General features: G+C 38.1%; 1 protein-coding gene across 4 annotated transcripts in view; it reads right to left on the bottom strand.

Annotated features, from left to right (window-relative positions):
• PAK5 (p21 (RAC1) activated kinase 5) overlaps window positions 1-14851 on the bottom strand; it is a 293777-nt gene that overhangs the window by 43670 nt on the left and 235256 nt on the right. For all 4 annotated transcript variants that reach the window (XM_032142712.2, XM_032142713.2, XM_032142714.2 and 1 more), the window contains one exon: window positions 2511-3296. In XM_032142712.2, coding sequence (XP_031998603.1) covers window positions 2511-3296 — 786 coding nt within the window. The remainder of the gene's footprint in view (window positions 1-2510; window positions 3297-14851) is intronic.

Raw genomic sequence — 14851 nt, 5'->3', positions numbered from 1 at the left:
TTTTAGAGAAACGTTGTATTTTTAATCAAGTAAACGTTTTAATTACTAACCTGCCTCCCACCTCTTATCCTCCCACAAAACACAAAACCTGCTCATGAATCTGTCACGAGTGTCCTGTGAAACATGGAGCAGCAGCTTGCTTCTTTTTATTTCTGATCATGAGGGCTGAACACCCTTGGTAGAAGTTCCCACGAGTGAATATGCTGTTTTTGTTGTTGTGGTTTTTTTGGTGAGCCACAATAGTTTGTGCATTGTTTCTGGGCTGGCAGAGCCAGATTTCAGGGCAGGTCTGCTTTGTCTTATATTTGGAAGTCTGCAGAATAGAGGGAGCCTGCAGGGAATTAGAGCGAATCACCCCTCCCGCCCTCCTTCTTCTATCACTTAGACTAAAGTTCTGGTGGCCACTGAGACTTCTCACGGATTTTCTTGGCAAATGCAGTCGAATCCCCGAAATAACATACACCCAAATAACAGGAAAATATTGAGCAGGGAGAAACACCAAACTTGAGTTCTTGTCCTTGTTTTGCAACCAACTAACTATGAAACTGTAAGTGTGTCATGTGGCTCTCTGGGCCTCAGTTTCCCCTTCTAGGAAACAAGTGTGCAGGGATTGCTGGTGGTGACATGAAATCCCAAAAGCCCATGCTATGTGAAAATGTGGACTCAGGGACTCAGGGATACCAGTTCATCCTTTTTAAAAAGATAAAAATAAAAAAGAGAGAAGACTGAAACTCCAGAATTAACAGTTCTAAAACTCTTGACCTCTAAAACTATTTGGACTATAGACATGTGTAGCCCACCCAATATTCATTTCCAACATCCAGGAAGAGCCAAATGAGGCTCCAGGGCCAAAACACAGCATCATCTGGGCAATGTTTTCTCTGTGACTGTGACCTCAAACAACTCCGTAACACAAATATGCAAATAAGCCACACACACACAAAATCTTAGATTAAAAAATAACCACTGATGTTCAAAGCCTGAGGATGTAACTCAATTCAGCTATAGAACATGTTAACTCATTTATTTCATATCACTCACAGAAATGCACAAGTGATACACACAAGAAATGGAATAAACTATCTCATGTATCATGAGACATGCATATGAGTTCAAGCAGATTTTGCTTGTGGTTAATGAGACCTCTTTCCAACAGTCTCCCTGGCAAGAACACAGGAAGAGAAAGCAGTCATAATATCCTGAGTGTGGGTGTTCAAGTACATTAACACCACGAGATAATAAAAAAAAAACACTGTCACTATGTGAATTTTAACTGGAGGAACATATCTCAGGCCGTTATTTATCAAGATTTGTTTTTAATTTTATATCCTTGGAACTAAGGTGACAGCTTTTTTGTTTATTCTAAAGAATGGCTGAAGTAACTCCAACAATACACTTAAATGACTTCTCTTCAACATCTTGGATGAGGTTAATGAGAAATAAGAAGCAAAGGAAAAATATCGACTGTCTATAATCAATAAATCAGGTGAATGCAGGCAGGCTTGGCTTCCAGAGTTTTCTGTGCTACTCACCAAACTGTTGAGAGTTTGGTATAAATAAGGCACATGACTGCCCTGTGAGAAGTCCCTCTCACCTGCTTCAAGACCTCTATGTAATCCATAGTCCACACCCAATGGTCCATGTTCACTTTTGCTGGACAGGTAAGGTAGCAAAAACATTTCTAAATGACAGGGAAAAATAAATCACTTGCACATTCTCAAAGGTATTTTCTAAGACTTTAGACCTTCGGACCCATAGACCTTTGTCTGTGCTTTTAGTTTCAGTAACTTCTCCGGCAGTGATTCCCAAACTTTAGGATATCATGGACCAGTCAAATTTCAAAGCACACTTGGAGCTGCTAACATTTAAACAAAATTTAAAAGAGGAATTACAACAAAACAAAGTAAAAAGGGCACAAAAATGGTCCAGCGGTCCAGCAACCATCTGTCACCCCCAAATTTCATACAAAAACCAATATTTCAAATCAAATATAGTAGAAAGTACATACTCTTAATATAAAGGACCATCCCCTGAGTTGAACACAATTAGCTTTATTTAAAAATTACCATGTTATCCTGAGTTTCTTTCCTTTTTAGCAGGCCCATGCAACCTTTGCCAGGGTGTAGGAACCACTGTAGGGCTCAGTCTAATGCTCTATGATTGTATATGACTGATCCACTCCTTAACAGGAAACTTAGTGAAATACAGTCACATATTTATCACTCATATATCAGAATTCTATCTTTCAAATAAATAAGTTTATTTGCCTTTTAATGAGAAACCATGTAGGAGGGCCCAAAAGATAGATTCTTATTTTAATGAATATATATGCTTTATCCTAAACCTTCTGCCCTGGGGCCTCACAAGTGGAGATAGGGTGGCTTTTGATATCGATTTTCCCTTAAAAGGCAAACAAGTCCTTTGCAATCTGATCGTATAAAAAGGTCGTGCCAGCACCACCCTTGTGGAGGTTTTTGCACACTTGAGGGAAAGGAGGTAGCAAACGTTACCTTTGGAATGCACATTGTGGGCTCGGACAAGCGAGGGTAGGTGTAGGAGTTGTAGGAGTGTCCTTGGGGATGGGTTTTAAATGCACTTGCTCCAAATGGCATCATCGGTTCCTGGAGTCCCGAGCCTGACCTGGACCTCTGCCGCATGGTGGGCTGAGGGCTCGTCTGATTCAGGTACGAAGACTTTGGCCTCCTGTCATAGTCATCCAGGCTGGGTCCCCATTCACTTTCACTGTATGCCAGGCTCTCCTTGGAGCACCCGCTGGTCCCTGCAGTTCTAGAAGGTGTGAATTGGAATGAATAATCCAGAGGGGAGCTACTCAAGGCTCTCTGATACTCCCACTTGAGGTCACTATATTCACTCGGTTTGCTCAGCGAGTCCAAATGTGAGTGATAATCGGCAGAAAATCTGGCAAAATCGGATTTCAAAGGCTTCACCTCAGAATAGTAGGCCTCCCCGTGCTTCATTTTCATTACGTGCCCATTTTGCTTGGCTGCGTGGCTGCCTCTATAATACGGATCCAGATCGTCTCCATAGAGACTCTTCTCTCTGTACTTTTCGGTCGTGTAGTCAGCAGTAGTATCGGATTCGCTGGAATACTGGGAGAAGGTGATGAAGCCATTTTCTTCCGCGTGGCCTGGACCGTGGCTGGAGGCTCCCTGATCTGGGGTGGGTGGGCTTTCTTTCCTTAGGGAGTTGGAGCGAGTCACCGAGATGTTGTCAAAATCCTCTAGCAGGCCGTTGATGGAGGTTTCCTTGCAGGGTTTGTTTCCTCTAACGATTGTCTGGGAATAATAAAGGGAATATTGTTTAAAGAAAATATTTCATGCTTTTAAATTGATGGTGGCATCCCACCCCCACTCCATCCAAATTAAACTAAACAAGAAAAAAGACCCCAGGAACACTTAACACAAAATGATAAAGATAAAAGTGTTGATTGACTTCAGTGGTGAAATAAATCAAAGAGTAAACAATCTCAAATTGCATTTTTCTTCTTACCTATCTCAACAGAGACATCAAATAACCACCAAAAAGCCATGGAGGAGCCCACATAGAATATCACTGTTTTATTTACCAGTTAACAGGCAAATCCCTTCCCCCTACTTCTTCTACCTAAATAATACGCCCTAACCACCTAATGATGAGCTGATAATTACAATTTAACACTCTATAACTGTTTGGTAATAAAAAATAATATTTATTACTGTTTTACATTCATTATTCAGATGATTTTCAAAACCAGAAGGCATTGTCACCCAACTATTAACATAACTAAAAATGGGTGTACATTTTTTGCCCTTATATGGAAGACACATAATAACTGAGGTTATGAAATTTTATAGATGAGGAAGGCACTTCCTGAAACCGTAATTAGGAAACAGACAGAAGATTATTTGTGTGATTTATGATCAAATGTGATATTCTTATTAAGTATATATACTTATACTGTACTGCTTGTTTGCTATGGCCACACTTCTGTGTAACATCACCGATGAATTTTGGATGGCTTAGTAACGATGGTTGCACCTGGATCTTAGTGACAAATTGTTCCCTTTAATGAACCTAAATAACACAAGAATACCAGGAACTGAAAGACATCGCAAACCACTTACAAAGCCCGTCAGCCGTGCCTTGACAATGACAGGATTTGCAGGCAAATATGATGGGGGTGGATAAAAGAACAAAGAACAAAGTGTTGTGACTTCAGACTTCCAGGATTTTAGGAGAAAAATACTTTTGAGCAAGTAGCAAGGAGTTCAAAACCATCCTGTATGGTACAATAGAAGATTTCAAATGGAGGAAGAAGTCAAAGTTGTCCTGGAGCTGATGTTTTATAGATCTATCCAAGGTGAAACAGAGGGTTTATTTTTTTTTCTTTCAAAGAGTCCTGGACTAATACTTTTGTACTATACCCTTTTCTTTCAAATAAAATTTTTATTCTAGAATAGTTTTAGATTAACAGAGAAGTTGCAAAGAGAACACAGAGTTCTCATAGACTTCTCATCCAGTTTCCCCTTGTGTTAATATCTTGCATTGCTATTAAGGAAACTCCATGTTCCTATAGAGTTCATTAATTTTCTCCTAGGGTTCCAGAGTTCCATCCAGGATAGCTCATTACATTTACCTGTTATGTCTTCTGAGTTTCCTCTGATCTGTGACAATTTCTCAGATTTTCCTTATTTTTCGATGACCTTGACAGTTTTGAGGAGTACTGGTCAGGTATTTTGGAGAACGTTCCCCAATTGGGGTTTTCTGGTGTTTTTCCCATGTTTAAACAGAGGTTATTTGGTTTGAGGAGGAAGACCAGAGAGTAAAGACACATTTCATCACACGATGTTCAGGGTACATATCATTGACATGACTTAGTAACGATGATGTTAGCCCTGACTGACTACCTGGGTGACGTCGTATTTGCCAGGTTTCTTAAACACACAGTCACACTCCCCTCCCCTAGCTTTCCATATATTGTATTCTTTGGGAACAAGTCAATAAGTGTAGCGTCTACTCAAGGGGCAGGGATTTAAGCTCTATCTTCTTGGGTGTGTGTGTATGTGGGAGGGTATCTATATAAAGTAGTTGGAATTCTTCTGCACAAGAGACTTGCTTATTTGCTCCCATTTACCTACTTATTCAATTATTTATTTATATATAAGGATGGATGGACTATGGTTATTTATTTTATACTTTGGGTTATAAGCCAACACTATGCTATTTGACTTGCTGCTCAAATGGTTCCAGCTTTTGTCAATGAGAGTTCTCTCAGGGTGGCTGCTGTGTCCCTTTGATGATCCCTCTTCCTTTTATTTTTTGAGCACTTCCTTACTTTCTGTCCCTACAAGAAGCTCCAGGTTTATCTTTTATTTTCCCTGCTCTTCCCCCCAAAATCAGGCATTTCTCCAAGGAACGCTAATAGTATTAGAAATTAAGATTTGGTTCCAGGAATACTCATTGCTATTGGGTGTCACTGCCAGGCCTCAGCAAACAGAGCTCCGAAATAATATGTTTGTAGACTAACTCATGAATACACTCACACACCTATAATTATATCCATCCATCTGTATCTGTATTAACCAAAACATAAAGCCACATTGTCTCTGAATCTAATCAAGCACCACATAGTTTATTCTTGCCATTTCCTTACTTACCTGTAACTTCCTCTGTAACAGTAAAAAACATGGGCCCCACCATCTGCCAGTCATTTGCCTATTCAGTGCTAGTATAACTGTTCAGCAGTTTCAGATTAACCCACTCTACCACGAGAAACAACTTTGTCAACTCAAGTACCGTGTTTATGTCTAGTTCTTTAAAATTCCTTTACACTTACAGTTTCCATTCAAAGCACTGTTTCCAAAGTTCCTTAAGTTAGTGTCTTCTTTCCTGCACCCCCTTTAATGAGGTTATGTCATATATGTGTAGCTGTTGGATTCTTTGGTCACATTCTGCATTCTATCCCAGGATCCTCTGATCTTCTGGTTTATTTTTTGTTGTTTTTTGAAACTGCATACATTAATTAACTCTTTGTGCTGCAAAGCTCTATGGGTTTCGACAAGTGCAAAGCATCATGTATTCACTGTTAGAGTGCCATACAAATTAGTGCCACACAAATTAGTGCCACCAGCTGCAAAAATATCTCCTGAGTTTCCTCTAGTCAAACATTACCCTCTCCCCAAACCCTTGATATCACTGATCCGTTTTCTGTCCTTATTGTTTTGTCTATTCCAGAATATCATATGGATGGAATGATACAGTCTGGAGCCTTTCAGCTTGACTGCTTTCACTGAGCATAATATAGTCAATGTTCATAAACTAATAGCCTAGTCTCTTTTTTTTGCCTATTCCTTTTTTATTCCATAGTGTGGAATTCATTATATGGAATGTAGTCATTGTTGAGGGTGGTGCATAAATTGATGGATTGATTGCCAAAGGAGGGAATGCTCTGTTGGAGCCTCTCTTAGAGAAAGAAAGAATCATGTATATAACCTGGGACCTTTCCCCAGAGGAACAACATCCATGCTCACCCCACAGATTAACTTGGGAGAAACAATAACTGTGAAGAGGAAAAGATGAGCAGCCTTAGCAGAGGAAAGATGAAACAGCTATAACTCAGCCTTAAAAGTATCAAGTCTATTTCAGCAGCTTCCTATTTCATTTCAGTTGTATCTTCCCTGTTTACCACTTATTTTATTTTATTTTATTTTTTGAGAAAGAGTCTTGCTCTGTCACCCAAGCTGGAGTGTAGTGGCATGATCTTGGCTCACTACAACCTCCGCCTCCCAGGTTCAAGTAATTCTCCTGCCTCAGCCTCCCCAGTAGCTGGGATTACAGGCACCCACCACCACGCCTGGCTAGTTTTTGTATTTTTAGTAGAGACAGGGTTTCACGGTGTTGGTCAGGCTGGTCTCAAACTCCTGACCTCGTGATCCACCTGCCTTGGCCACCCAAAGTGCTGGGATTACAGGTGTGAGCCACTGTGCCTGGCCTTGTTTACCACTTCTCTATTTCCTCAGGGTGGCCTTCAAGCCCTCTTAGACATCTGTTCTGCTACCTTCTATGGATTTAAACTCCTGGCCTCCTTTCCTATTCAATAATGTCTTGCACTGTTTTTAAAGAAAACAGAAACAGTTTGTTTATATCACAGTGTATCAACTAAAAGTTTTTCCTTTTGGACAGAAATCATACTCTTGCACATTTTCTATTCTCTCTCTTTATGAACAATAGGCAGGTTACTCAAACAAAATGTTATCAGGAATTCCTGGTTCCTCCAAAAGTAGCTTCCCGGTGTGTTTAATCCCAGGCATTTGTGTTGACAGATGTGCCACATGGGTAATGAGTGTGAGGCACACCAAGGTATTAAAGGGCCTTCTGAATCACTGGATCTACTCAGATAATCCTTTAGCAAAAATCTTATCTTATCCAGACTTTCTCTGAACTTGATAAACAATACTTAACTATATTAGATTCTTTCATATTCAGTGTTACCTTTAGCTCTGTATCCTAGAAAAATATTATTTCTTTAAATTCTATCCATCTTAAACAATATTCCAATTATTCTTTCTTGTCTGCCCCCCAAGCCTTCCCATCTCTGAATACACAAAATATTCAATCTGGTGCCATGGAATCACTTCCAGCATCTTAATTCTGGAAAGAGTCTAGGTCACCTCTTCTTTTTACTGAGTAAAACCTGAAACCTGGAGTTGACTTTGCCAACAATATTTAACAAACAGGGAATTTGATCCCAAGTCTCCTTTCTCCCAGTCTAGGTCTCTTTCTGTGGTATGCTTTAGACTCTTTTAGGCTAAACAAAATAGTACCAGTAAGCAATGCAACGTTGGTGTGTGACATCACAACCCAGCAAATTGGCCATCGGTCATTGTGGTGCATATTTCTATCGTGCGCTCCACTCTCAGAAATTAGTTGCTGAATGTATGGAATTTGGATAATTCGAGATTCCAGTTTCAATTTCAGTACACACTTGCTATGTGATTTAATTTCATTCTTTATTTCATTACCTGTTCTCTTATTTGTAATAGGGATATTATCATTTGATGGTATTTAGTGATCCCCTTCCCCCTAGAATTGTAGCTGCAGATAGCAGGAGGGGCTACAGAACAGTTTTAAAACATCCTAATGCCCTCAACGAAAACACTGCCTTCAGTGGACGGAAATTTGTAAATATGATATGAATTAAGAACATTTCGACACATTCGTTAATGAAGGCTAAGAAAAGTATGAAGATTATTTAAAAAATGATTAGAGAAAAACAAGCTAAAAGTCTAGGGAAAGTTTCTGGAAGAAGAGAACTATGAAGCGCATCTAGGAGGAAGCAATAGATGTAACTAGAGGGAGAAAAAAAAGAGATAATCACCAGCTCATCATTTACCGGACAACTGAAGCTCAGAGGTGATCTGTATGCCTTAAGATGCTACCATCTTTGGGGTCAGGATGGCAATTGTGAATACAGAAGAAAGGCTCTCTGCTCATATCAAATTGGTATCCCAATTATTTGTTTGGAATTTATGTCCAAAAACCTATTAGTTCATCTTCACAAATTAACAAATGGCTGTGATGGGGGGTAGACTGTTAGTGTTAGAAATTCACTACAAGGACACAGGTAATTTAGAAGGAAAAAAAAATCATTCCCTGTGTGATTCCTTTGAGATAAGAGCATTATTGAACACCTCCTTTGGAAGTTCCGGGTCCCTTAAATCTCCCTATTTTTACACTAAAACCCTTCCAATTTGATTAATGAGTTGATTAGGTAGACTTTAAACTAACACTTCATTTTTGAGAAATACCGAAATAATAAAATTTACATGTCAAAAAGAGGCATCTATTTATCCTAAAATATCTATAGATGGATAAAAAACAGAACTATAGTATCTATGTGTCTAGGTCTATACTACCTATCAATATTTCTAGATTACTAAGAACAACATAATGAAGGCCTATTAAATAGAGCTTTTTCTGTCATTAGTCGTGCTATAAATATCTTATATTTAGGAAATTAATAAATAAAAGGAATCAATAACAATTTCATAGGGATTTTTTTGTCTCCCAAGTGTGTTCATTAACATTTCCATAGGAGATTAGAGGGTCACTATTTCATCATGTGAATTAATGTGTGATCTCAGAACTGGGGACCTGCTGTTTCTGTGCACTTGTCACCACATATCCCGAGAAAAATATTAATACTGCTAAAAGCTAAATGCTATTTAGAAGAAATGATAAAGACTACCAATTGATAAGAAACATTGTTTAAAAAGTGTAGTATTTATTATCATTATTTTGTATCTTAGGCTTATAGCACTTATGAGATAGGTAATATTAAGTGTTATCTAACCTTTTTAAGTCACTGTCTCTTAATCCAAAAAACATTGAGACTAGATCCTTACCTCACAGGGTTAATGTGATTATTTAATACAGTAATATGTGTAAAAAACTTGGCATGATTCCTGACATATACAGAGTACTTATAAGTGCTAGTTACTTAACTATTGGCCGGGGTGGGGTGGGGGGCTGAGGTGGTAAATTTTACTTTTAAATTAGAGTGATAATAAATGAAGAAGAAAGGAAGCTACAAACAACACCTAGAAGAAATAAATCTAGCTTCATATGGTGGGAAAAAAAGGGATAATTGATGTGGGAGACTTTAAAGTACTATTAGTAACTTTAGATACAAAATACATATTTCTTGATTTTAAACAGCTGTATCTCAAATTAATTACAATTGTTACATAAATATTCCTTCTGAGATCTAAAAAGTGGAATACTTTCAAATTAACAATCAGCATTCTATAGTTATTTTTCTTAAAAATGTAATGTATGAGTCAGAAAAATTAACCAAGTTAGACTTTCAAGATTTAAATGGAAAGATAGGTATAGAAAAGAAAAGTTGATAGAAATATAGTAAAATTTTGATAGCGGCTGTCATCTCAGAGTGGGAAGACTAGGGGTGATTTATATTTCAGTCCAGTACTTCTCAAACTTTAAAGTGCACACAAATCACCCAAGCATCTTGTTAAAGGGAGACTCTGATTCAGTAGGTCTGGGTGGGGCCTGGGATGCTAGAGTTCCGAAAAGCTCTCAGGTGATGAGGATGATGATGATGGTCTGAGGGTTACACTGTGTATACAATGGGGTTAATGCATTTTCTAGATCTTCTACAATCAGGGTTACTTTTATAATAAAAAAGTTAGACTGAGGTATGCTTTTCTGTATAAGAACAGTCAGCATTACATGTATATACATACATATATATAAAAAATTTTATTAAATATGCATTTTATTATCTATAATATAGCGTTAAATGTACTATATGTATTGTGTTCTATATATATATGTACATAGAGCTAAGTACATTTACACTATATATACACATTGGGAATTACATGATCATTTTCTCATTCCCTTTGAAGATGAAACATTTCTCCTGCTTAACCAAAACGATGACTTTCATTTATTTCACCATTTTGGTACACCTGCTTCTTTAGCATCATGCCCTTACTATAAGGCTAGAAGCCTTAAAGTTATTGATGAACAAAATCTGAATACTACAAAAGATATGATGTGGTTACAAACATTTAGAAAGAAGAAATTTTAATCAACCAATAGTAAAAAAATGAAAGCAAAATCTAAAAGCCAACCCACCAACCAAACAAAAGGGCAAAGAAACTAAGGCATGTCCTAAGGCAGTCTTTTCTTGGATTTCATTTTCATGGTTAGCATTTGAAAATGTTTGTTGATGGTATAAATGTATCACACTTTAAATAAAGCACACACTCTTCTGTTTCAATGAAAACTATTAGCTCGGTATTAATAAGCAGGGGGTTGCAAAATGTAAATGTTTGCTAAAAACAAATTGTTGCCCCACCGAAAAAATTAAAGAAAAGAAGACCAGTTAAATCAGAACCAAGGCAGTATTTGTTTTGCTGATACAAGTTTCACTTCATAGAATCATAAGTGGCAAAGCAGTAATAATGAAAATCCAAACATGCAGAATTTTCCAACATGGTTTAACCAGGCTTCCAAACAGAAGAACCACTAGTTATTATTGTCTGTCTCTGGTGTTCATTAAAGCAAAATTGTGCACTTTTATAGAGATCGGTAATACAATAACTGCAAGAGGATTGGTGGATTTTATGCCATGGAACCTCCAGGCATTAAAAATCAATGCAACCCAATCTATTTGAGTTTGAAGCCATGATGCTCATTGTCTTTCCATTGTATCCTGGACCAGCTCAGCATTTGTTCAGGCTCCCAGTGACAGTGGCCATATTTCATAGTGCTCCTTCCGCGGGCTGTTGGCTGGTGATAAGCTATAATGGATCTGTCTGTGAAAACAGCTGTCTCCCCTTGTTCCCCGAAAAGAGATGAAAAAGTGCCTCTGCCCTCACAGACTGTATTAACCTTGACAATAACGAAGTGTGTAATTAACAGCTTTGCCTTAATAGGACCTCACATCTCTTTTTCAAAAGCAATATCTTCTGTGTGCCTCAAACACGTGTTTCATTTTGTCTTTCAGGTAAATATAGCTCAGGAGTTTAATAAGCTAAATATTTCCACAACTGAAGTATAAACCAAGATTCTCTCAGGACTTCTGTACTTTTAAACTATCTAAATTCTTAGCTGTTGGTAAAGAACCGGCTTCCTTGTTTTTATTAAGGCAGGTAGCTGGAAACATCAGGGAACATAGTCACAACAAACAGATTTGATCTACTTAGGTCCTTATAGGAAGAAACGGTAACTCTTGTTTGGATTTTGTAATATCATTAGATATTTTCAATAAATATTTTCATTCGATATTATCAACAGATATTTTATCTATTTTCTTTCAGTTCTCTACATATACCTTTTACTCCGTAACAACAGTGGGTGGGGCTAATTGGGTGAACATTTGAGCATTGCATATCCCTGGAAAACAAGATAATTCAGGCAACATATTTCAGAGTGGAGGTAGTGGTAAGGGATTCTAACCAGAAAATCCCTTTTTAACAAATTATGTAATAATCTTCATCACATGGAATCCAAAAAGCCAATTTCTGTTTTTTTGTTTGTTTGTTTTGAGATGGAGTTTTGCTTTTGTTGCCCAGGCTGGAGTGCAATGGTGTGATCTCTGCTCACTGCAACCTCTGCCTCCCGGGTTCAAGCGATTCTCCTGCCTCAGCCTCCCAAGTAGCTGGGATTACAGATATGCACCACCATGACCAGCTAGTTTTGTATTTTTAGTGGAGATGGGGTTTCACCATGTTGGCTAGGCTGGTCTCAGCAAACTTAGGTTACTCATAAAGGTAAGGCATCTGTCTCTTTCTATTCTAAGACTTAAAAACATTTTATTTTTAAAAATCAAGATGTTTGAATATATTACAAATTTTTTTTTTGAAGCCAAGATCTTGCTCTGTCATCCAGGCTGGAGTATAGTGGTGCAATCATAGCCCACTATAGCTTCAAACTCCTGGGCTCAAGTTATTTTGAGTAGCTAGGAGTACAGCATGTGCCAAAATGCCTGGTTAATTAAAAAAAAAAAAAAAATTGTAGAGAGGAGGTCTCATTATGTTGCCCAGGGTGGTCTCAAACTCTTGGCCTCAAGTGATCTCATGCAACAGCCTCCTGAAGTGCTGGGATTACAGGTATGAGCCACCAGGACTGGCCAAGAATTGTTTTTAATGTGCTACTAGGAAATGTAAAATTAAATATGTGGCTTGCATTTTACTTGTATTGAGCAGAACTGATCTAGAGCAGAAGTCAGCAAGCTATGTGACTCATGGGCCAAACCTGGCCCTCTGTCTGTTTTTGTGAATATTTACATATGGTGAGTGTATGGCTGGATTTGTGCACCACAGTGGTAGGGTTGAGTTGCAAGAGAGACCATACGGCCTACAAGGTGTAAAATACTTACTGTCAGGCCCTTGACAGAAAAAGTTTGCTGAACCCCGATCTAGATATACAGGTCTCATCTTTGGAGGGAAAACTCTGCTAGTATTTGATTCATGGGCCATGCCAAAAAAAAGAAATAAGCCTCCCCAAACCTGAATGTGGATTCTTAGAGGGAGGGAGTCATGTGGCACCACAAGCATCACTTCGTTTACTGTCTGCAGTTCTGTGACAGAGGAGGACATGAAACACAGTTCTCCCCACTCCTGAAGAAATGCAGTTTGTTGGCCAAGTCGATTGACTGGAATAAACAACCCAAATAAACAACCCGATACTGTTCGCAAATGAGCTTTTCTGGAACAGCAATTCGAGAAGCAGACTGGCCAAGTTCTTGCTGGGTGGTAAGGTCACCTTAGGCAACAGCAGGTGTTGTGGGCATAAACAGAATCCATCATTTCCTCCCTCATGCCCTGTCCTCCATATGATCTGAACTTTAAAGAATTTGTGAACTGATGAATAAAATGACTGCCACCAGTCCATAAATTGGTTTAATAGAGTTTCTAGTCACTACCATGGTTTAAACACTTGCTGTGTGCCAAGATGATTAGAAGTATTTTTCCAATATATAATAATCATAATATGACTCCAAGGTATGGCATTATTACCCCTTTATAAGAAGGAGGAAAGTGAGGCTCAGAGAGGCCAAGGAATTTTCCCAGTGTCACTCAGCTAGCAGGTGGGAGGTTTGAAAGCAAGGCCCACACCTACCTGTTACAAATGCTACCTCTCTATAGAATATGAAAACCACAACACCCTGTCAGCACCCTCAACTTCAACTCTCAGGAGTAGAAAGGATAGTCAAAGCTCAGAAAGACAAGCTCCAAACTCTTTGAGATACAACGAAAGAAATGTAAGTATATTCTATGGGGGGTAGAATAGAAAATATTTCCAGAAACAAAGCTTTTTAAAGAAAGGATGTTCAAAACTCAGAATTTATGAGAATCGGGGAAAAATAAGTTGACTGGTCTTTGAAATAATCAGCCTTTAAAGCAACTTGAAAATTCTTTCTCTATAACAAAGGAAATGTTACATTGCATTTACTCAAGATTCTGACATTTAAAAATCTAATAACTAATAAAACATGTAGTCTACATATCAATTGCAACTACCTCCCCAAATCAACCAACTGATTAAATTATGCTCTAAATATTGCTAATATGCAATGCTAAGGGCCACAATTAATTACATTCTCATATAGCACAAGGCATATTTATTTTAAATTTAGCCAAGAAAAATTTACCTTTGCATGTCCTAAATATAAACTTCTGTTGTTGTTGTTGTTTTACCTGACATTTCAAGCAATCTTTACAAATGTGGAAATTATCTCTTGGAGGCATAATAAATGTTAAGAAACTTGTTAATCTGGAAATAAAACCAGCAGGCAGTCAAATAATATTTTAAACTATAAAGTTGGTATTATAACTATGCACTGTAATTCATATTTCAGAAATTGACTGTTCTTAGATGCCAAGAAAAAAGTATGCCCTATGCAAAAAATAGAGAAGAAAAGTTGCAATCCAAGTCTTCCGTATGTCTCAAAAGTTTGAAACTTCTAACCCCATCAAATATTAAGGTCATCATGGACATAAAGATGGAGAGAATAGACTCTCAGAACTCTAAAAGCAGGGATGTGGGATGGTGGATAAGGAATGAGGGTTGAAAAATTACCTGTTGGGTACCATGTTCAATATTTCAGTGATAGGTACACTAGAAGCAGAACCCCCACAACTATGCATGTAATATCCATGTAACAAACAAGCACATGTACCTTAGTCAGCTTTACCAAACATTCCTTGATATTCATTACCAATTTCTCTTTGGTGATCAAAGTCAGAATACTAGTTATCCCTAGGGGAAAGGTGCTCATTGGGATGGGGCCCAAGGGAACTTTCTGGGTGATGAAAATGTT

This window comes from Hylobates moloch, unplaced genomic scaffold (genome assembly GCF_009828535.3).
Source record: "Hylobates moloch isolate HMO894 unplaced genomic scaffold, HMol_V3 SCAFFOLD_21, whole genome shotgun sequence".
Lineage (NCBI taxonomy): Eukaryota > Metazoa > Chordata > Mammalia > Primates > Hylobatidae > Hylobates > Hylobates moloch.
This window is presented reverse-complemented; position numbering and strand designations above follow the sequence as displayed.